Source organism: Megalobrama amblycephala, linkage group LG3 (assembly GCF_018812025.1).
Source record: "Megalobrama amblycephala isolate DHTTF-2021 linkage group LG3, ASM1881202v1, whole genome shotgun sequence".
NCBI classification, from domain to species: domain Eukaryota; kingdom Metazoa; phylum Chordata; class Actinopteri; order Cypriniformes; family Xenocyprididae; genus Megalobrama; species Megalobrama amblycephala.
This window is the reverse complement of record NC_063046.1, coordinates 10,322,655-10,348,053: the sequence shown is the minus strand read 5'-3', so window position 1 is coordinate 10,348,053 and position 25,399 is coordinate 10,322,655. Positions and strand designations below refer to the sequence as shown.

Here is a 25,399-nt window from a genome sequence, read left to right as displayed (position 1 = left end):
ATCCAATCAGTATATTAAACAAAAACAATTACACAAAACAGAAGCAAGGACATGATACATTACAATATCATTGCACAGTTCAGGTTTTGCTATATCACGTTACCATTTTAATACATATCATCACCATGACTGATTAAACATTTAGCAGCGCTTGAAATGAATTCAGCGCAAATTAAACAACTTGTCTATTGTTAAAAAGATGGTATGTAACGCAGGTACGTCGCTCCACTGAAAATATAGACTGTTTGCAGCATTCGAAGGGGTCGTCCTCTGGAGTGCGCAGTCTCTGTCCCACTCATCGTCCGAAACGTTGCTGCTTTTAGACCAAAAGTCCATTTCATATCCCTCACGGGGTTTCATCAACTTAATGAGGTGTTGGTCATGAATCGTCTTGTTCCAACAGATATTCCTGTTTCACAAAATTTTCATCTTCATGACAAAACTTGGTCAAACGAATCCTGTGTTTTTTCTGCCGAGCGTAAGGAAGATTTTTTGCCGTTTTAATATAACTTTCAACAGAAGTTTCAGGAACTTGTGGAGTAACCATTCTAGATTTGCAGACTGTTTCCTAAAGCTTATTCAGTAGGTAGGGCCTGTAGGTTTTAACTAGAGAGAATGTGAACACCCTCTGTGTCTAACCCCTGGAGGGTAAAACGTCTATATATGGCGTTTAAAGTCATTAAAATGTTTTACAGGCTACAATGTTTCAAAGATCTTTGCTCCGCATTCTATACGGTAAAATATAATACAGTAGACTACATAAAATGAGTAAGAGTGTGGTTACACCACCTTTTTATTAAATCAATTAAATGGTACGAAAAAAGAGATGCAGAGAACAGCGAGAGTGCAATTTCAACATCGCATTACACCTAAATGTGTAGAAAACACTGATTTTCGGACAAGATGGAATGGGTGAAACAGTAATGGGTAAAACGGTAATGGAAAACAAATACGTTTAAAATTACAATTACAGACAAAAAGAATGTACATGTTAAAACACTGTATTTAAAAAAAAAAAGTGAATAAAATGGGAAAGAAGCATAAAATTTATGAGGACAAGAACGGTAGCGCCCCTAAACATGCGGATAAAGTCAAGATATCTAACTATTGCGAGTTGGGTATTTGAGATATCCATACCTGGGGTCAGTCTGGTTTGTGAAAGAGTTAGAGTCATGTGTGTATGTTGTTAGGCTTTGTTTGGGAACTACGAATCCACTGCACAGTTAATTATGTCAACAATAATGTGTGCGTTTCACACAGCAATGTTAAGTTGACTGAACAAACACTTACTAAGTAAAGCTGACAATACTCAATTTTAGTAGAAACAACGCAGTTAAATTACGTTCATGTAGTTACATGAGTTTTTTAAGTAATGTGAACAAGGGTGGTTTGAGTGAAACAGTGAAAGTTCATTTTTGACCAAACTCAGAGAACAGTTTTAGATGAAGACTGCATTTGAACAAAATTAACAAATGATAAATTAACCAAAATTGGAAGCAGGGTGATAGACTGAGAGTGGGAAAAAATGGCATTTACAATCTTTTGCAATAGATCAGAAGAGAGCTTTTCTGTATTATGTTTACATTAGCTAATTGTATCTTATATGTCGTACACACATGGTAAATTATATAATACCTGTATAATGATTGTTTGAATTTCTTCTTTACAAGGGTATGCAATGCTATAGTTCTCAAATGAGCTTGCATTTCAACAGCGTGGCATAGACTCTAACAAAAATCTATACTATAATATTTGCACGTATTCTTTAATGTTAGGCTGGGGTGTTGAAAGAAATGATTCGTTAAACACTTTAAACAGAATTGGTTTTGTCAAAGGTTCAGTCATACATCTAAAAGATGCTTAAATGAATGGCCTGTGTTCATCACACATGTGACGAATTGCAAAAACTTACACTGACAGCAGCCCGAGAGGAGTATTCGGCTAAAAACATATACAGACCGATGAATAAAATGCTATCAGCGATCTTGTTAGTCTTTATAATGTGACTAAGACCAGTGAAGGGGGTAAAAATGCCTATCACAATAAATCAAGAGTGGACTTCTGCATGCAGTATGACACTTTTCTTACATGATGTCGCTGCTTTCTTAGTTACTAGGCCTCTTGAATTTAGATGTGCTAATTTATTGTGTTCACTCAATTTGTACAAAATTGTACAAAGATGTTGTTTGAGATGTATCTATAACTTTTACTACAGTGTGTAACTTTGTTTACCCATCTCAAACTGGATGAAATCATAGCTTTCAGTGCAATGGTTAGATATGTCTCAGTCGTAATCGTTTCAAGCGCAAACAGCCAGATTTACTTTTCGTGTCAATGCTTCACGCAAACCCCCATAGAAGAGATGGATAATTGCGCTACAAGATCTATCAATTTATTTTCTTTGTAACCGAGCCCTTTGAATTTCTGAAAATATCATTTCTGTATAAAATATTCTCATTGATTTGTGTCTTTGCATTGTGTCTTTGGCTTTTATCTGTAGGGGCATAGGCAATGTCAGTAAGCTATATTCAATAGTAAGCTATATTCAGTAAACTATATTCAATATTCAAATTGTTATAAACAGTTTAGACACCCTTGTACACTGGTACAACTATTTAATGTCATGTTGGTTGCTAAAATCTAGATTCTGATCTAAAGCATTACTAAAACCTTTTCAGAAAATGGTGTGCAGATATTGAATAATACATGTTGAAAAATACGTGCTGAATACAAGTGAAAATGCCATATTCTTTTTTTGTTTAATATGAAGCTTCATCCGAATGCTTGTATCGCATGATTATCATGTCTGAAACTTTAAAAAATAAGTCCTGTTCCAACACCACTGGGGAAAATCATTTTTGCCTAAATGCATGTCAAAAGAAAAAAATAATCTGGTTTAGTTGTATTTTAAAATCACCCCTTTTTCTTAAAATATTGTATCAAACGTATTTGGTAGTGTGATTCTCTTGTTTCATCATGGATTAACTTTATATTTATCAGGCCAATAAAAAGTATCATGAGCCTAGAAATAACAACCGCAAATTTTATAAAGTAAAAATTGTGTCAGAACACATGAAGATACGCTTGCTTTTAACTTTTTATTTAAACTTTAAAACAATATTATCTTTTTTTTTTTAAACTATTGGTAAAACTATCGTACATATCTTACATAGTAATGTGTCTTTGTTATGAGCCTCTGGCTATCCTTAATGGTTTCATTGTGTGAGGAACTGTTTGTAATCCCTATTTGTTAAAAACATCGCAGTAAAAATATTTGTCAACATTATTGTTTTGTTTTATAATCTTTTTACTGGATATTTACTAGGAATTGAAACTTTATAGAAATAAGAAAAGTAAATAATATAGATCGAAGAGGCTTAAAAAATATAAGTTTACATGTGAGGTTTTTAAACATATTTAACAGCAAAGATATTTTCAAGTACAGAGTCTGATGTGGACATTGTCATGTAGGGGATTTGGCCTGATCTTTGGTTTTTAAGCACAATTAAATATTCTCAAGAGACCCACTGATCCTGAAGTCATGTCTCTGAAAGACCTCAGATGTGTAGATTCACTCCATTGAAAAATGCTGTTTTGTAAATAACACAGTTGAAATAAATGACTACTTGTAGGGTGTTTAACACCCATGCAAAATTGTTGGGGGTCAAGGGGCATGTGTCCTGCTAGTGTCATCTCCCCTCAAAGGATGCTCAAGAGGTGGTAACATACAGGCTCAGCACAGAGAAGTGACTGATCTGTAAATCACCTCATCAGCCTATATCCTGAGGCCATCATTAATGATTGTTGAGGATCCCTCTCTGAAAATGCATAGTGATCTTCTTAAAGATGCAACTTAAGCTAAATAAGAGCAAAGTTGAGTCCTCATTTGTACAGGGACGTTCATGTTTGTATTTTTTAATTCAATTCAAATTAAATATTTCTAGTTAACACTCTGTTTTTAACAAGCTGTTTCCTCAAAAACTTAACCCTAACCCTTCTGATTGAATCTTTGAGAAATAAGATCTAAGATGACTATGTACAGATGTTGTTTAATAAAAAGTATACTTTAGGTTAAATTTAAGCAAATAATTTCTACCATTGGCATCGGATGTTATCCCGATACTGTAGACTTTTAAGAACAATATTTGATTATTTATTAAATCTTTAAAGATTTAATTTAAACAATATTTTAATTTAAAAAGACTACTTTGAATTAAGTGCAAAACATTCACTCAGGAATGGAGTTAGCGCTCTTAACACACACTGTGACAGAGACTCATCTGCCTGACTCCACCCTCCCATCTCTCATTCACACTGGAGTTTGTTCCTGGGAGGATCTGGGGGTGTTTTATGAATTATTTTATTTTATTAATGCTTTTTGTTTTATTTTTACTCATTTATTTTCATTGCAAAAGGACCTACTTTGGCACTCTGAAAATGTAAGTTTTTTTTTATTTATTTTTTTATTTTATTTATTAATTTAGCCTATATTTCAATTGTTTAATTGTTAATTATTAATTATTATTTATTAATTTTTAGCAACATATTTGATATTATTTATATTTAGAATAATTTTATATTAAAATAGAGACAAGTTACTTTTATAGAACTAACCTGAGGCATCACAGGGTCTGAATGAAATAATTGTTTCTCTCTGAAAATGCTGGGTGATTTTCATATTGAATTATTGAAAATGTTACACAATGTGAGAGATGGTTTGCGAGACCCATATATTTTTACTCATACCCTGATAATAAAATGTCAAATGTTTGATTTATTAAGACTTTTAAAAATGTAATTTAAAAAACTAAAATGATTTAATTTGAACAGTTGTTTAATTTTAAAAGATGTAATTTAAACTTCTATATTTACGCTTTGAAAATAAAAGTTAGCTTGAACAAAATATTGTTTCATCCACCCCCCACTAACCATTGCTCTCCCCCTCTGTCACTGACACTATCATGCTTTGTTGCAAGTCACTTGGAGAGACAATGAGAAAACCATTTAGTGTTAAGTACATCAAGAAGGAACACTTTTCCCTGCTCACTGAAAGCTGTAAGATTTTTATTTTCATTTATTTGAATTTTCATTTAATTTTATTTTATTATAAAACTATAATAATTGGTGTCACTAAATTTAGTCAAGTCGCCTTTATTTACTGTATATAGTGCTTTTTACAATGCAGATTGTGTCGAAGAAGCTTTACAGTGATAACTGTTTGTTATTATTAACATCGTTATACTTTTATTTATTACCATCTTCATTCAAAGAAGAGAAAGTTTTTCGCTTTTGAAAAGAGTGTGTGTGTGTGTGTGTGTGTGTGTGTGTGTGTGTGTGTGTGAGTGTGTGTGTGAGAGAGCGAGAGAGAGAGAGAATGCCTGTTGTATTGGGATGTTTGTGGTAACAAACCATAAACATTTTCGGCATCCTTAAACAGACAACCATTGTATTGTGATGTTTGTGGTAACAAACCATAAACATTTTGGGCATTCTTAAACAGACAACCATTGTATTGGGATTATTGTTCTAAAAAGCCATAAACATTTTGGGCATTCTTAAATAGTCACTAATTGTATTGGGATTAATATGAGGTGGTCTATTGGAACGATGTGTTATCCTGTTCTGTGAAAAGGTTTTTACACCATGATGTGTGTGTGTGTGTGTGTGTGTGTGTGTGTGTGTGTGTGTGTGTGTGAGAGAGCGAGAGAAAGAGAGAGAGAGAGAGAGAGAGAGAGAGAGAGACGGATTATAAGTATTAAAACTTCATGATGTTTAAAGGAATTACATTTCCTGATCCCTGGAAATGTAAGATATTATTATTTTCATCCAGCTAAAACTATATTATTATTTAGTAAGATGTGTAAGATATTTTTTATATTTTCATCTAGCTAAAACTATATTATTTAGTAAGATGTTTGATTATTATTATTCAGTGTAATGTGTGTAAATCTCATCCCTAATGTTCATCCCTAATAGGGTATGTCCAACACATAGAGACTTTATATCTGGAATCATTTTAAATCAAATCACTCAATATTCCTAGCTCATTTTTAAACATACAGAGATTTATTTTAAGCATCACCCTTATAGGAAGATTTATTAAAACTTTAAAGATTTTTAAGAACATATTTAAACATTTTGAACATTTTCTCTGGAAAAGGTAACAGACTAAGTGTCCCATAGAATGCAGCTTGGCCCATTGTTGTCACTGCCTGGCTGGGTGTGAGCTGCTCACTTGGAAAGACCGAGAGAGAGTGGGAGAGGGATTGGATTGTTCCAATGTTGTTCATTATTCAGTTTAATATATTATATAAATATATTTTCATTTATTTTAAATAGATCTGTATTACGTGTGTGACGAGAAAGAGAGAAAGAGAGAGAGAGAGAGAGAGAGAGAGAGAGAGAGAGAGAGAGAGAGAGAGCGCGTATATTGCATTGACCCTATTGGTAAAATATTATTTTTTCTCATTGAGACGAAGAGGATGTCCACATACAAAAGCCCCTGTGACGGAATGCGACACCCCCGAAATATCTGTTCAAACAACCGGGTCAAACGATCATTCACTCCCGGAGCTCACGGGTCAACATCCAGATGGACAAACACAAACAACATTACATTCATCCTAATATCCGGAGGTCATAGGTCAATGACATCGGGGTCAAAGGTTGTGTTGACACAGTCCGGAAACGGAAGGACAAAAGGTCACACCTGTCAAGTCATCAATCAAAGGGGCCATAAATCACTTTTTGACACATGCCCCAGGGTATAGACTACTGTCCAGTCTGTGAAACGTTTCCGTTTAGCTTCAAAGGACGTTTTCAACGATGGTTTTCTTTAAAAATGAAGACTATATTTTTTTGCATTCCGATTCCAACATCCAGAGGCACAACAAAAAGTTTTTCTCTTATTCTGTGGATTTTGCACATTTTCCTCCAATTGCTACCGCTATTTTTCTGCAACCACTATGTGCGCGCAGCTGCAAGTGACGTAATTGTGACGTCTGCTCCAAAGAGGTCTATATGCCTGTTTCATATGGATTACATAACCTGAGAATATTTGTTTTCCATTTGAATTGGTTCATTTAGAGACATTTCACTTTCTATAGATATATTTTTGATGTTTACATTTTTTTTGGGGGGCACGCTCAAGTTCACAGAGAAAGACGGCAGAAAGCGCACACTGTTTGCTTTCATTATTTTACAAAAGCACAACATTTTGTTGTTATTGTGAGTGCACGCAAATAAAAGTAGACTCTTTACAGATTCAAAAGATGTATTACTCTTATCTGTATGACAGAAATTACGGAGTAAGTGCAAGTGATCGCACCGGCACCTCCATGTTAGCTGTAAGCGCACTACTATTCAGCTTTCACACTCCGCACAACAAACACTTGAATGGCCCACATTTTTGGTTAACGTTAGAGCAAGCGGCCATGTAAAGTTGCTACTACTTACATGTTTCATATGATAAGCCATATTTGAGGTCGTTGAATGATAGGCGAGCGTTTGTATGTCCAGCTGTTAATGATCTGTCCATCACAGACCTTCACCACTTCCTGTGAATTTTATTTTCCTGCGACTAAGCGACTAATAAAATTTTGGTCGACTAAGCTTCTTCTCATCGACTAACGGTTAGTCGATTATTAGGGGGCAGCAGCACCTTTATTTTTTTCACTACTCGTGCACATCAGTGTTGTTTTGATTTATTTTTATACTAATGCATATTTATATTTTTAATTGGCTTTTATTTTATATTTTCAGTTTTCATTTTAGTTGAAGTTTTACTTGTTTTTTGTAATTTTCATTAGTTTTTTTATATTTATGGCAACCCGTGACGTTCTAACTGGAGCTGTTCACGTCCTCAGACTCGATTTATGCGTGTGCCAAAATCAATGCCGAAATGAATCTGCAGCAGACAGGTGGTACAAGTAAGAGCTCTGTAAGTTGTTTACGTTCATTATTATTGTAATGTTATGTGCTTTGAGACATGAGGTAATTTAACGGCTCCTCTTGTCTCATGACGCTTTGCAGACTCTGTTGTTTGCTTTCATATGTTTTGAAGGAGGTGTGGCTTTGGAGGCGCTCTGAAAGGAGGGTGGGATCTTACGCTCATAAAGCTAACTTGCTATTGCTAGAATCTCCGAAATTGCCTACCCTTCCTTTAAGTCATTTTAATACTTCAGTTAGTTGCCAAGGTAACATTTCTAATTTTCGTCTAAGTTTGTTTTTCACCTAATATATATATATATATATATATATATATATATATATATATATATATATATATATATATATATATATATATATATTTTATTTCAGCTTTATTTCAATTAACAAAAACAATAGTTTAAGTTAGCAATAACAACACTGGTGTAGCCATTTTTAGGATTAAATGTGCTACTGTGAATGCTTAGATTCATCAACAACACCTAATGTGATATTGTAAACTTGCATTCATTAAAGTTGACATGTTTATAGCTAGCAGATAAATTAACGGCACATCAATGCAGTAGCTCTTGTTTGTATTCACACAGAAGTGATTCTTTCCTAGCAGAAGTGAATATGTGATGCCAACGCACTGAATAAATGCCTTCAATGTATATGTATTATGTTTTTTTTAAACTTAATGATAAAACAGTTAGACAAAGTGCAACAGATACACCATAATTGAACATTTTGGGAGCTTTAAGGACAAATCGGTGGGTTTGTGCAACCCAACACATAAACCAAAACTGCACTCCAGATGGTGGAAAACCACAGTTTGAAGCAAAATGCCACTTTAGAAAACTGGAATTTACTTTTTCTTTTGTGTTATGGTAAACACATCTTTGCTTTTCCCCATGGTAATGGATCATCTAATCTCTAAGGGTTGTTTACGGGTGTCTTCAGTATACAGACACATACACGCTCACGTTTGTAAGGAAATGCACGTGCAACCAGAATACAAACAGCTCACGTCAAGAAGGAACTGTTCCTCAGACCGCTTGTGTGTGATTGTTGGTTGTGGTGAAAGTGTGTTATGAATGGATTTTACTTGTAGACAGGTTTGTGACAGGATCAGATGTCAGCCATTTACCTTTCAAAAAAAAATCCCATTTTACTTTCATAATCTGATGTATACAGTTATCGGCCAATGCCAGTATCAAATTTGCATTTCAAAGTTACAAAAACAATAATTTTATTAAACATGCACCTTTTGATCAGTCACGCAAAACTTGGCATTTAGTGGTGGCTACGATTAAAGCTCACGTCTCACATGGTATATTTACATGACAATTGTTTTCAACCACCACATTTATCAACATACTATCATTCAAATGATTGGATTGGTGGCATACAGATGTTTCATGAATCATAAGTCATAAGATGTAAGATGCTTTCTGCGCTCATTTCTATGTTAGATTGATAAATGAGGCCCAATAAAACCAGGAACATGCATTAAGAAAGTAAATGGAGTGAATTTTGATTTCATGTTGTCTTTAATGCCATTTTGGTTTTATTTCTGTCTCTGTTCTTTCGGTCAAGTCTTATGTCTGGTGGACATTAGCTCCCTCAAAGGTTTGAACTTGGTTACAGTAAAGCTGTTGCCTTTAGATCAGGTCTAATTGTGCACACATACAACATATGTGGTGTAATTGTGCTTAGAACCAAAATGTGTCCACTGCTTAGAGCTGACAGCAACTTCAGTCAAACATTGTGCTTTATAACCGTAATGTTTGAAGAGTTTCTTTCTGTTTGTTGTTGATTTGTTTATCTGCTCCAGGAACTGTAATTCTGTGTTTGTCATGTGAATCAATCTCGATGTTTGTATACATATGTATGTCTTTCAGAGTAACAAAGACCACATTTCCTGACATAATTGCAGGTTTGATGCTAAGACATGAAACATAGCCTGCACAAGTACATGAACACAGGCGATTCTTACTGCACGAGTTAGATTTTACCCATCCTGACAATTTATCATTGTTTCCACAAAAATATTAAGCGGCACAACTGTTTTCAACATTGATAATAATAAGAAATGTTTCTTGAGTAGCAAATCCGTATATTAAAATGATTTCAGAAAGGATCAAAAATGATTCTGTGGTGAAGTAAATACTACAGAAAGAACAACTGTAATTTCTGACTGAATAAGTTAGTTCAGACAAAAAATTTAAAAAAACAAAGTAAAATCTATATTAGTACTCAGTTTAAGCTTGTAGCAATTAAAGTGTAAATATCAGCGTTAAAAATTTAAATAAAACCTACTCAACTTTCTGATACTGGTGTTCCCATCATGCACTGGGGCATGAATAATTAATATTTTTCACTGTTTTCCAGCTGAACTTACACTGTTTTGTTGTTGTGACATCTGGAGTTCATTTTCTACTCAAAATGACACATTCATACTCAAAAATGATGCAACGAATGTTACCGTTATTGTGTATTGTGTACCAAGTATTGAGGTCTCTATGTTCATGTGTGAACCACTTTACTTCTATTATGTATATATGTTGTCTACACGATATCTGCGATATTATTTACTTAGATGTTCTAAGTAAATCATACGCTTTAAGAGCATGGATTAATTCAGTGTAATATCGTTTAAGTAAAATGTACATAAAACAAGAGTATTGCAAAGTAAACTTCAACTAAATAGAAATGACTCAACAAACTTTAACTGGCCAAGTTAAAGTTACTTATTTTCTTTGTTAATTTTACTTAACTTAGTTAAATACATTTTACTTAATTCCATATGTACATTTTTCTATATCTGCATGCAATTTTGCCCTTGTTTAGAGAACAAGGGCAAAATAAAAAATGATTTTGTCTCACAAAAGGACATCCACTACACTGTATTTTTAGTGGTTTTTTTCAGTGTGACACTGAAGACTGAAGTAGTGATGCTGAAAATTAATCTTTGCATCACAGGAATAAATTACATTTTAAAATATATTCAAATAGAAAGCAGTATTTTAAATTGTGATACTATTTCACAATTTTACTGTTTTTACTGTATTTTTGATCAAATAAATGCAGCGATGGTGAGCATAAGAGACTTTCTAAAACATCAAAAAACCTTACCGACTGGCGTACTTGTGTCTCTGTGTGTGTTAGACAAGAAGAAGGAGAAAAGGGCAAAAGGAGCAGAGGAGGTGCGTGGCAGGAGGAACGCCATCAGGCTGAGTAGAGAGTACACTGTGGAGACGGTCGTGGTGGCTGACGCAAACATGGTGCAGTACCACGGCGCTGAGGCTGCCCAACGCTTTCTGCTCACCGTCATGAACATGGTGAGTCACATATGCACATAACGTGGTCTAACGCCCCATCAATTTTCTCCATAAACAAATAGGTTTTTAACAAAAGCATATGAACCTTTCAAGACAGACCTGCCATGGCGATCCGCAAGTGGTTCTCAATTCACTTTGTTTTAGGACCCACAGAAATTTTGCCCTAACCCTTAACCATGTAATACCTGACATATGAAATAACAGTCAGAAAAATCTTTTTTTTTTTTTTTTTTTTTTTTATGGAACAGTTTATTGAACCTTTAGACAAAATAAAAAAAAAGTTGTTGATATTGATGATATTGTTAAGTATCATAGTTGAGGCTTTTAGCCTCATATAGTATGATATAGTGAGAATATGGCGCTTATAGTTGAGGAGCTAAAAATTTGTAGTCAGAGGCCCAAACTGTGCAAAAACATGCAATTTGGTGCAGTTGCTGACATATGTGGTAAGTATAAGGTAAAGTAAGATGGAATTCTAATAGCTTGCAATGTAAGTCAATTAGATCTTTATAACAGTATAGCAAACATATAATGCAATGCAAAAAAAACAACAACAACTAAACTATCATTTAGATGACAGAAGGCATGCAGTATTGTCACAAAAACAAGGAGAAAAAGGATTTAAGTGCAGCAGTCGTCGTTATATATACAGAACTATAACCAATCAAAGAAACGTTAAAAACCTGTGACAACTTAAACCATTTGTAACCTAGGGGACTAACTGAAACACAGAGAAATGAGAGAAAACTGAGGCACAGAACTGAAACATAATACAAAACCCATCCAAACATAACTCAGATTATCCCCAACGCCTGCTACAGACGTTGTGCGATTTCAGCAATCTTATAAAATCATTACAAATTACAATTATTTTTGTTTTGTTTGAAGTCTTAGTAAATTTGTTGCGTTTTCATTTTTTTAAAATGTCTATGTATGTTTTATTAATTTTTATTTATTGTTTTAGTTATTTTAGTACGTCAAGTTAAATTAAATGAAAATTAGAAGAAAATTTAAAATATTTTATTTTATTTCAGTTAAAGGTGCAATATGTAATATTTTTGCAGTAAAATATCCAACAAACACTAGGCCAGTGTTATATATTTTGTTCACTTGAGTACTTACAATATCCCAAATGTTTTTCAACTATTTGTAAATCGTGAGAAAATTGCAATTGTAACCAAGGCTCCGGGACGTGTGAGGAGTCGCCTGTCAATTGCGTCATACCCGCGTTACCCTTGGTTTCCGGTTTTATTTTGTAGAAACCATGGAAACACCAAAGCTTTAATATATTACACGTTTTAATAGACAAGAGAACAACAGTTTTGATATATTTATAGACAGAAAACGAATTGTTGTTATATAGCTCAACACATTTAGTTTAAATCTTATTTTCTTGATTTTTTGCGAGTACCATGCTTTACCATGCCTCAGAGAAAAACACTATTTTATCAAGTAGCTAACATAGCATAATCAGATGCAGCTTTATTTTTAGTAACAGTAATACAGAATTTTCTTCATCATTCAATACGTTTTAAAATTAATTGCATGCCATTTATTAGCACAAGCATCCAGCATTTAACATGATATTGTAAAATCGATCTATCTTACTGCAGTGTCCAACAGTGTCTCACAGCAGCCGCCGAGCGAATGCACAGAGTAACGTTATAACATTATCAACACTCTCAAATATATCTAATATGATAAACAGAGCTGCGTTACCTCATACTCATGACGGGAAAAGCGGAAGTGGCACCGGCGACTGTGGCATAATAAAAGTCCCGCTGCTCGTGAGATGTGTGTTGCACAATCGCTCCAGCTCCTCGTTCAGCTCCCACAACACTCGCTCCTGCTCTGCTTCATACTACAGTAACGTTAATAATCGCATCCATGAACATGATTTCTTCCCGAGTATTATCCCTATTCTTTTGCACCGTCCGTTGATGTGAAGACCACATGTCCCAAGATTCTGCTCTCAAACTTGGCGTCATCAAGCTACGCCTTTGTTTTGAATAGGCCTCTAGCGACCTGTAGCGGACAGAATTCTTAAATACTGCTCCTTTAACGTTATTTCAATACAATTTTTTAATGGTTTCAGTTTCAGTTAATTATAATAACCCTGGTTTAGATTGTTTACACTACATGTTTTGCATGTAACAGAGCATTTGGACACTAGTGTAACTCCTGTCAAGATGGAAGATAAATGGGTCATAAAACAGGAGACAGATAGCGGTTGGGAGTGAGCATTTGCTCTGCTGACCGCAGCTGTGCAGTGTGTGACATTCATGAGTCGGCAGCTCTCGGACAACCACACACACACACACAGGTTTGTTTTGCTATCTTATTGAGGACATTCCACAGATGTAATTGTTTTTATACTATACAAACTGTACATTCTATCCCCCTACACTACCCCTACACCTAAACCTACCCATCACAGAAAACATTCTGCATTTTTAATTTTTAATAAAACATTGTTTAGTATGTTTTTAAAGCTATTTTAAATATGAGGACTAATGAAATGTCCTCATATTTCATGTTTACGTCATAGTACCAGTGTAATACCCATGGCATTATACAACTTTGTGTCCTCATAAATCACAAAAATGTGCACACACACAGATCACAGACACACATACACACACACGCACACACACACACATGCAAACACAAACCTCTGTTTAATCACATGGGCTCTGTTCCAAAAATTAGCGTGCTGCCTATGTATGCAGCATGCTAAGAGATGGTCCTCACTGCAGAACATGAGATCCAGGGTGCGAGGATGGATCCAGAACCCACTTTACATATCCCTAAACCTACCCATCTCCACCCCCTGGATCTGGATCCTGGATCGTGTGTTCTGCAGTGAGGAGCTACTGGATTTTGAGGCATCATAGGTTTGAGGCAACCAATCAGAATTTAAAGTCATAATGTCTTTCTAATACAATGGGCCTCATTCATGAAACTTTCGTCAATATATGAGTAAATTTGGAGTAATTTGCACATAAAACGGACCTTCCCTTTAAATGTGTGTATGTTAATGAATTCCAATCATTTGTAAATATGGTGCGCATGCACGCTATAGACTGTAAAAAAAGATGGACGATGCACCATCACTCTCCCACACTCCCGCAGAATCACTTAATAAAACAGAAGAGCTCTGGTGTAAAATAAACAGTTCTGGAAATGTAGAAATTAAAGATAAAGCTCTAATCCCCTTCTCCAAGATCCAGAATAAAATCTGTTGGTGCTTCAGTGACTTCGCTCAGAAAAGCTGTCAATCATGATATCAAAACCCACATTTTTATTTAAAGAAAGAACACTTTAACTAACTTCAGTGTGATAAAACTGCCTGAGATGACAGAAACCATCTTTGTAAAAAAAATATTTTGACGTGTAATTTGACTGTTTAGTTTGTCTTACGTTCATTACGTTACATGGAGAGGGTGGGGTTTATGACCTATACTGCATCCAACCACCTGGGGGCGATCGAGACGCTTTGGCTTCACTTTTCAGGACTCGTGTGGCACGCTTGGTGCACGCTCATTCACAATTAGCATAATCCCTGCCTAAGAATTAAATAAATGCAAAGCTAAATAGAATATATTAGTAAATATATTAAAGACTAATATTGTTTTGATTGACTGTAATTAATGTTGCATGTCAACTAACGTTGTATTAGTAGACTGTTAGGTTAGGGTTAGGTGTTAGTGGGGTTAGTAGAATAAGTTTTCATGTTACTACTTAAAATGTAAAACCATCGAAATAAAGTGTTACCAAACTAACAAAAATGACAAAAACACATAAAACATTTCTAAAACTTAAAAAAATTAAAAAAATAAATCAAAACTGAAAATATAAAAATAAAAGCAAATTCTAAATATCAATAAATACTACAGTGGTATATAAAATAATGCTGATTTAGATATAAGATTATGAAGCCCAACAACATTTTTTCTTTCTTAGAAATAAGGTGCATACATGAATCATGGACATTAACACCATGAATGTGTAATAAAAAGTAAATATGATCTGTTTTGACTTTAACAATGATGAGATGAGATTGTGTGTGTACTGTAGGTTTGAAAGCAAGGAAGAAAGAGAAATCTTCTTGATTTGTGTATTTCAGTTCACCCCAGAGTGAATGACCTCACTCTCATTCAGAACAGGTTCATAAACACAGCGTGCGCTGCGAGCGTCTGGAAACGAGCCTGTGTGATAAAGTACAAACAAACTAAATATTGATCTGTAAAACAGTCCACAAAACAACACCTCACTGCATCTGCTGTGGTAAAGCAAAGCTCATCAATTCAAGAATGGCTCTATACTGTATCTCTAATGACAATGGCGAGTCATATGAAGATTAATGTAAAAATAAATGAATTGCCCAGATGTGTGTGATTTTGTAAGAATGTACACCTCCTTTTGTCCTCCCCGAGGTCCTTAGATTTACATTCTTCACAGACGAGTTCAACAACGCTGTGGAAAAACGTGCTGTTATTCAAATCAGTCGCTGATATTCCCCTCCAGATGCTGGTTACTCATCAATATCTGAATCCTCCCTTCAGTTCAGCTCTATACTTCTTCATTAACTTCACCCCACATGGAATTGTCATTGTTTTTTTTTCCAATAACAAACGGCTTCAATTTTACTCAATATTTACACAATATTTTGCATCATCTGCACAAGGTGTCTCTAGATTTTGAAACTGTTAGTTGGCCAAGCGGCATGCCGATTATTCATTAATGTATTTGGCATATCTATTATTTTGATCTCTTTATACGTTGACTGCTAATATAACTAATGGAGTGCTATATGTATGTGTGTGTTACATAACAGTCGGGATCATTAATATGTAAACCCCCAATATTTGCATATGCCATGTTCAAGGCATTACACAAGGGCAGGCAGTATTAACGTCTGGATGTGCACAACAGAATCATCAGACTCAAGCAAGGACAATAGTGAAAAATGGCAGATGGAGCAATAATAACTGACATGATCCATGATAGCATGATATTTTTAGTGATATTTGTAAACTGTCTAAATGTTTCGTTAGCATGTTGCTAATGTACTGTTAAATGTGGTTAAAGTTACCATCATTTCTTACTGTATTCACAGAGACAAGAGCCGTCACTATTTTCATTTTTAAACACTTGCAGTCTGTTTAATTCATAAACACAACTTCATTCTTCATAAATCTCTCCAACAGTGTGTAATGTTAGCTTTAGCCACGGAGCACCATCAAACTCATTCAGAATCAAATGTAAACATACAAATAAATACTATACTTACATTATCCGATGCATGCATGCAGCATGCATGACGAACATTTTGTGAAGATCCATTTTGAGGGTTACATTAGCTGTGTGAACTTTGTTTATGCAATGTATTATAGTCGCGAGCTCGGGGGCGGGGAGCGTGAGGATTTAAAGGGGCAGCAGCCTGAATTGGCGCATATCTAATGATGCCCCAAAATAGGCAGTTAAAAAAATTTATTAAAAAAAATCTATGGGGTATTTTGAGCTGAAACTTCACAGACACATTCAGGGGACACCTTAGACTTATATTACATCTTGTGAAAAAATGTTCTAGGGCACCTTTAAACATTTTGAAATTAACTGGCTATATTCATTTTGAAATATTTAATGCAAGATGTAAAATATTGTAAAATTATATCAGACAAAGGGTATATATATTGAGAGCCTGTCCACACGGAGATGTTTTTAGATGTATGCATAAAAATTTTGTATCGTATCGGCGTTTAGTCCGATGATGGTAAGATCAGATCTCTGTGTGGAGCACCGGCTGTTGTCAGATTCCTTGTGCATACAAAAATCTCACTGGATTATTACAATTAATGGCAAAAATGTATGTTTGGAAATGTAAAATGATATTTCCTACTGACACACTACAGCAAAAGATATAAATAACCATTTTCTTGGGGGTGAAAATACTGACATGCCTAAGACTTTTGCACAGTAGTGTATATGGTATTAATTAGCCCGATATACCAGCTAGGCCAATAAATCGTCTAATATTAGGATATTTTTGATACCAACATCAGCTTATAATGTGCCTGTTTGGCACTTAACAGATATTTTATCTTTATTTCTACTAAAAAAAAAATGGATACTTCATGTTTTCTGTGTACTAATATTTTGAGTGAATATTCTGTCAAAGCTTTGCCTTTGGTTATTGTAAAAATTCAAACTGGTCAACTGTAAAACAATTAAACTTGTTAAGTTGTGTTAAGTTGTATACTGTGTACACTACAGTCTCCATGCTCACAGCATCCCGAACACCAATATTTTAACAAATCATAAAAGATGAATTACTGTCCGACCATCTGAGATTTCAGTATGAAGATCGGTAGAATTACATCACATCATGAGTGTATATTAGCACCATTTGTGGTTTGCTTTTGGCATCTGATATAGCGTTTGGACCCGAAAGTGGTGGTATGTGACGTCAGACTTAAACGCATTACATATCTTTAATTTTTTAATTTTTTAATTTTTTATTGCGTAGTTAATCAGTAAGTTAATTCTCTTTTCTTTTTCTCTCTCTATAGGTTTATAACATGTTTCAACACCAGAGTTTGGGTGTGTTGCTCAACATCCGGGTCACCAAGTTAGTTCTTCTGCACACCCGTCCAGTAAGTGTGACCCTGTGATATACAAACACTACATTAACAACCAGATCTATGTATGTGAGTTACTCAACCTGCTATTTATCCGCTCCCTCGCTGTTTTATCAGGACCTGTGATGTTACCTCCTCTGTGTGTGTGTGTGTGTGTGTGTGTGTGCGTTTTAACTACTGGTTTTCCCCTCCATTTTATTGCTGGATTGCATTCTCTCCAAAGGCTCCGGAGAGTCTGCCAGAAGGTTTTTTGACTACTCACCTCAGGTCTAAAATGATGTATGATGTAGCCATTATGGCTATTCAGCGACATCCTGACACACATCAATATACCAGGGATGTAGCGGTACACAGAAGACACGGTTCGGTACGTACCTCCGTGTTGGGGTCACGGTTCGATACGAGTTCTGTACAACAGGAAAAACAACCAATCCCCAATGCTAGGTTTCTTTTCATTTATTTTGAACAGACAGTAGTGTAAATTACAGTTTGTTCCACCTAGTGGCATTTAGTCCCCCCTGAGGTAGTTGGTACAGTACAACCTCCTTTAGTGTAATAAGCACTGAGCAGTAAACAGAATGAACTCTTGCATATGTCATATTTTTTGTAGGGCTGATTTAAAAAAAGCATCCTGATTGCTAAACATAAAAAATTAAGGAATTTTTGATTTGTTACTCTAATTGATAGATTGACCAATGCTGCGCTGCAGGGGCGGTTCTAGGATTTGATCTTCAGGGGGGCCTAAGTGGTGCCTCATTGTAAATTGGCACCACTATATTACTATGTTGTAAGTCAAAAGTACCCTACTTGTACTTAAATTGGTACTAAGTCAATACAAAAACTTCATAAATGATATAATAATACCAGTCTTTCTGCAGTACAGTTCAAATCGGTACATGTTTAGGCTACTGTTTAACTAACAGAAAGTTTGTGTCAGTGGAAGTTCAAGAAGAATTGAAAGATCCCTTGGAGGCTGTTAGCTTTGATGCAACAGTCAATGAAACACATTTAAAATTGGACCAAAAATATTGCTGATCTTGCACGCAGAGACTCACACTAAGATTTTTTAAAAGAAGTCTCTTCTGCTCACCAAGGCTGGATTTATTTGATCAAAAATATAGTAAAAACAGCAATGTTGTGAAATATTATTACAATTTAAAATAACTGTTTTTTTGTTTGAATATATTTTAAAATGTATTTTTTTTCTGTGATGCAAAACTGAATTTTCAGCATCATTATTCCAGTCTTCGGTGTCACATGATCCTTCAGAAATCATTCTAATATGTTGATTTGATGTGCTGCTTCATATTTTTGTGGAAACTGTGAAACATTTTTTCAGGATTCTTTGATGAATAGAAAGTTCAAAAGAGCAGCATTTATTTGAAATCTAACAATGTGAAAGTCTTTAATTTTGGTCAATTTAATGTGCACTTGTTAAATAAAAGTATTAATTAAAAAAAAAAAAAAAAAACAATCATACTGACCCCAAACTCTTGAAAGGTAGTGTATACAAACCTTTGTCTAATAAAACACTCTATAATGACTAGCAAGTAGCTGTTTAAGCCCAAATTTGATCCGTGTGCCCTTTCCTGTGTGAATAGGAAATACTGCTCTTGTCAATTTTATTGGGTCTTTAAAGTAAAATCCACTGAATAGAAGAGTAAACTATTTATCCCTGGATGTAAATGTCATATTTAATTTGAGGCAAATGAAAACGAGGCTGTGTGGGACAAAATTCATTATGTCTCACTGTTTTAAAGGAAAAAAATGAATCCCTTCAATTCATTAGCATTTAAGATGTATGGACTGACATTTAATACTCTGACCGTGTTTAAATGACCACTGAAGGTTTGTTACTACAGATGTCTTTACAAATAAAGTGGGGAGCATTTCATTTAAACATTTGCTGTATCATAGTCTTATTAATTATATTGTATATATATTATAATGTGTAGATATTGTCCAATGTGCTCTCAGGAAAAGCTGAAGGTGGGCCATCATGGGGAAAAAGCCTTGGAGAGCTTCTGTCACTGGCAGCATGAGGAATACGGCACACGATACCTGGGTAACAATCATGTTCCTGGGAGCAGAGACGACCCTCCTCCTGTGGACGTGGCTGTGCTGGTCACCAGGTATTGATCAATCATGCTTAATCAATCATAGGATGACCCCAACAATTATTTGGACATTTCATTCACACTTGTCTGAATGCCATCACATTAGATTAAAAAATGTCAGACCAAGTGCACTTATTTAAAGAAAGGCAAGCAAAACACAGTTAGTGGATGTATTACTGGCTCATGTTCATAGTTAATGTAATGAATCACACCTGTGTGAACTTGAGTAGAGCTTCGTACATCCACAAAAACTACCAAAACACCAGTTGATTAAAAGAAATTGACCAAAAACGATGAAGAAAGTTCATTAAGAGAAAAGATCATGCAACATTTGAGATGCTGGCTATTAAATGCAATTGCATTCAGAGGATTTTAAGTGTTACTTCTGCGTCCAAATACTATTTGGGTCCTTAACATTCTGCATTTCGCTTTTCTTTCTCCATCGCCGTCCCTCTGTTTTCCGTTTTGTCACACACATCCTTTGAAGTCCTGTATCTTTCAGCTCTTGGTCGTTTAAGACAGATTTAACCTTTTTCATCCCTTTTATTGAGATCCAACACAATTTGAACCTGCCAGTATCTGAGCTGTGATAGACCCTAATAATCCTTCTGTCAGCGAGACAAGTTTGCTCCCAATCTTCATCTTTTCACTACAACAGATTACTAGCGGCAGCCAAAACACTGCATTCCCAGCGTAGGATTAGGGTTTATTAGCGTACTGTAATTTTCAGAATCAAAAAAAAGTAAAGAAAAAGAAAATCCTTTTGTTAAAACGACTCATGTGAGCCTGTCAGATAATATCTGTCATCCCGGGCCCGAGAAGCTCGCAGGGAGAGCGAGCTCACACAGAGAGTGCCTTTGTTCCCCCTGCGCTGGGTTAAATATGATCTCCGCTGGCGTACAAAAGGAACTCTCTATAAGGATGCGGCGTACAGGAGCAACATCTGTCTCAGCTTGCATGCCAAGATGGCTCGGGGCAGCGAGAATGCATCAAAGCAAATTAAGGCTTGACAAGGTGCGCCTCGGTTTCCCCTCTCACAGTTTGCGTGGCTCGTCCCAGGTTCCCGCGGCACTGACTGAAGAAGATTATCTTCCGTAGATGCATTTTTCACTGCTCTTGTGAGAGATTAAACTCATTCTGAACACAGTCAGCTCTTCGCTAAGACCCCACATAAAATCATTACTGTGCTCAGTTTGTGCATTTTAAATAGCTGTTTCAGGTGGAGTGATGCTGTCCCAGTAGAGTCACTGAGGACTCTACTGTATTCTCCACAACAAAGTATGCATCTAAGATAGATAGATAGATACATACACTGCCCTCCAAAAGTTTGGAAACGCCCTAGAAAAGTGGGGTTTTGGAATCCTTTTTAGTTTGTGATAATGTTGCACTGATAAGGGATAACACAAACTACGAAAACATATTTTGTTACATAAACAGTTTATACATAGAAAAAACTTACATTTTCGATTCATCAAAATATCCACCATTAGCAGCTATCTGACCTAAACTGGGTTCTAATTGGTTCATTGTATTCTAAACTTAATTGGCAATCAATTGTTGAAGCTATTATGGTGTGCTGACCCAAAAATCTTTTACAAACCTGGTCCAAGTTTAAACCAGTAACCAGGCCTCACAGCTGGCAAAGGGGCATGTCTGACTTTGACATGTATATATTGCCATTATTATGTAATCAAAATGAAAATTATTATTGCTGGTCTTCAATGATAATGTCAAGTTAATTTAATGTATTTTCATCAAAAAATGATAAGGATTTATGCTGATATCGTCCAAAACCACACTTTGCCAGGGGTGTTTCCAAACTTTTGGAGGGCAGTGTAGATCTGGATGATGTTGTCTGATATGTGTTAGCATATTTGTCGCCACAATGCCAAAATATTTTGTCTCAATCTAACAGCGGAAACAACTTAAAATACTCCGTCATTTATGGTCATACAGATAAGAGTAAGACAGCATTGAAAACTGTAAAGGGTTTACTTTTATTTGCGAAAACCCACATCACAATAAAAACAAAACGTTCTTTTTTAAAATAAACAAACACAATGCCGCTTTCTGCCATCCTGGTTTCCTTTCTTTGAAGGTTGTGGACCGCGTCACAAAAAATAATCGAAACTGCATAGGTGGTGCATAGATCATCTCTTCTTCTTCGGATCTTTTTCCTTTTGTGGCAGTTAGCTAGCAGCATTACATTACCATGTGCGCCCCCTTCTGGATTGGAGTGTGGATCACCTTTGACTGACTGTATTTGTCGTCTGACTGTATGCACCGAACCATGGCGCCCGTACCGTGACGGTTCAGACTGAATAGACGGACGGACCATATTTCTGCTATAAGTCTATAGCATGAAGTTTTGTGCTGCGCTCCATCCGAAGTCAGATGCAGGATATTCCCACTTGATATCTTTGACTTCTGACCATTAATGCTCGATGCTCGAGATTGATGTACAAAGAAACAAAATAGCAAATCTGCTGTTATATTTGAAGTTTTTTCATAGATGTTGAGGTTAAATGATGCTATGAAATGTATGATTGTCAAAAGAGGTGATCATTTACCATGTTTTACAAGGCAGACTCTGCAAGCGTTTACTAAATAGGTCTGATTATTATATAATGTTGGCACTTGTAGATTTCCGAACAAGTTTCCAAATTGGAAGTTTGCCTTTGCATTGCACCCTTCCAAGTAGGAAGTTGGAAATTCTGACTTTACGAGTTGAATGGAAAGCTGCATAGTTACTGTTATGCTGGATGAGGTCAGAAATGCTTTCGCCTGGACAGTTTCGCAGCAGTTGTGACACGGTCCTCCATGCACGTCAGTGCTAATGGAAATCAGCATGCCTAACTGTATCCATTCCTAGCCATCCTTGGCTGAACGGGATCTGTCTTCAGCACCCAGCTGTGTGTCACATTCACTTAAGCTGTGAAGGAACACGGAGGGAAACAAGAAGCCCACATCAAAAACGCTTTGGAATAGAGGGACATCAGACAGCCAAAGTGACACGTCGCAGAGCACGTATGGTGCAAACGTTTGATGACTGTAGACTCAAAACAAGAGACATCCATCTTAGCTGCCTGACGTTTAGTAAACAACAACTTCTTTGTTAATTCTAAAAGCCTATTTGATTATTTTTTTCTGTCCAGCCACCTCAAAGGTCCTCTGATGTTTTAGTTTGTCATTTGTTGCCCACTTGTGGTACCACCAACGTTGGGGAAACTACTTTGAAACTAGCATCCAAAACTACAACCTACTCGTAATTTAAAGAACACTACAATCAAGCTTTTAATTATTTTTTTTTTAACCGATTTCAACTTAAAAACTGAAGTTCAGTTGCTGCCTTCAGTTTTTAAATATAATCAACTTGGTTGTACAAGTAATTTCAGCATAAATTATATTAAACTGACTTTTAAAAATGGAGTTGAATCTCATTCAGTATAACTTATAAAAAGTTTTGGTAACACTTTGTTTTGGGGACTTTTAACTAGTTTATTAGCATGCATATTAATAAAATATTTATTAGTACTTATTACGCACATATTCTGCATGACCTTATTCTACATTCTTAATCCTACCCAATACCTAAACCTAACAACTACCTTACTAACTATTAATAAGCAGTAAATTAGGAGTTTATTGAGGGAAAAGTCATAGTTAATGGTTTATATGTGTTCCTTATACTAAAGTGTTACCAACGGTTTTTTGTTTTTCAAGAGACACAAACTAATAGTTTTTGTTAATGATAACAGCACTAATGTTTAAAGTTAAAGGGTTAGTTCACCCAAAAATGAAAATTCTGTCATTAATTATTCACCCTCATGTTGTTCCACACCCGTAAGACCTTCGTTCATCTTCAGAACACAAAATCCGATGTCTCAGTGAGGCCTCCATTGCCAGCAAGATAATTAACACTTTCAGATTCCCAGCAAGCAACTAAAGACATACAGTTCATGTGACTACAGTGGTTCAACCTTAATGTTATGAAGTGACGAGAATGCTTTTTGTGCGCCAAAAAAAACAAAATAATGACTTTATTCAACAATATCTAGTGATGGCCGATTTCAAAACACTGCTTTATGAAGCTTCGAAGCTTTACGAGTCATTTGTTTTGAATCAGTGGTCCGGAGCGTGAAAGTCACATGATTTCAGTAAACGAGGCTTCGTTACGTCATAAGTGTTTCGAAATTTCAATGTTTCACCATTGGGGGGCATGACTTTGGCAGTTTGATATGCGCTCCGAACCACTGATGTAACTTTCTGGGCATCTGAAAGTGTTAATTATCTTGCTGGCAATGGATGCCTCACTGAGCCATTGAATTTGATCAAAAATATCTTAATTTTTCTTACGAAGATGAATGAAGGTCTTATGGGTGTGGAACGACATGAGGGTGAGTAATTAATGACAGAATTTTCATTTTTGGGTGAACTAACATTTAATTTCCAGTAAATTACATCACAGAGTTCCAACATTTGGTGCTGATATGTGAATAATATGCATAAAAGATGGGAAGCCATTGCATAAATACCAGATGCGTTACATATGCCAGAAAAGGTCATGTTTCTTGTTTCTTTTGTGAAACTGGCTATTAAAGATATGTAAGGGGGGCATTATATAACTTGAATATCAGATAATTTATTTCTAAAATTAGAGCAGTATTTATCTGGCAGAAAAACAGACACTACTGACATAATTGGACAAACACTAAATGAAACAAACTAGATAAGTATTACTTTTGTAGTTTGGAAAGATTTGAAACTTTTTAACTATTTTAAAAACAGCTATTATCAGTCTACCACGTAATGTGGATATGTTAGTGAGGTCGCTGCTTTTAGTTATTTACTCCCCAACACCGGGTGCCAGAAGCCCTGCCTGTTATTTGTTAACAATTTAGTGTTTAAAACCACAGTAGAAGTATCTGGTTTTCTGGCTCTCCTCACCTGTTACTCATTGTTTAAGCTCAAAAATGGTTTTGGTAAAGTCAAATTACAGGCTTGGAGGCTGCTGGAGTTCGGCCCTGCCAATGACAATTACAAGAGGAAGCACAGCAGACATCTTTAGCTCTTTGTTGTTAGAAGATTTGGAGGCATTGAACATGGTTGTGCTTGACTCAGGAATGCTTTTCAATCCTAAATGTCTACTGCTTATTGAGACATTCAAAGGCACCTTCAGCTTGAACTGACGTTGACCCTGATGGGTTGTTTAATTGTGCTTTAGCTTGCCTAGTTTGTTTGTTAGTGCTTGGTGCAACTCTTATTGTTCTGAGAAAGCAAAAAAACAAAGTCTCTTAGATCTTCTTGGATGTCATATGGGTTTCCTTTGGTGGCGGGGAGGAGCTGTGCTGTCTGCATGTAATGTGGGGAC

The 25,399-nt window shown here is 35.6% G+C and overlaps 1 protein-coding gene across 2 annotated transcripts in view; it reads left to right on the top strand.

The window, feature by feature from the left end:
• The window catches only part of adamts17 (ADAM metallopeptidase with thrombospondin type 1 motif, 17), a 209,238-nt gene that overhangs the window by 70,351 nt on the left and 113,488 nt on the right, over positions 1–25,399 (top strand). For both annotated transcript variants that reach the window (XM_048183792.1, XM_048183793.1), the window contains exons 4-6: positions 11,098–11,270; positions 17,843–17,926; positions 19,889–20,043. In XM_048183792.1, coding sequence (XP_048039749.1) covers positions 11,098–11,270; positions 17,843–17,926; positions 19,889–20,043 — 412 coding nt within the window. The remainder of the gene's footprint in view (positions 1–11,097; positions 11,271–17,842; positions 17,927–19,888; positions 20,044–25,399) is intronic.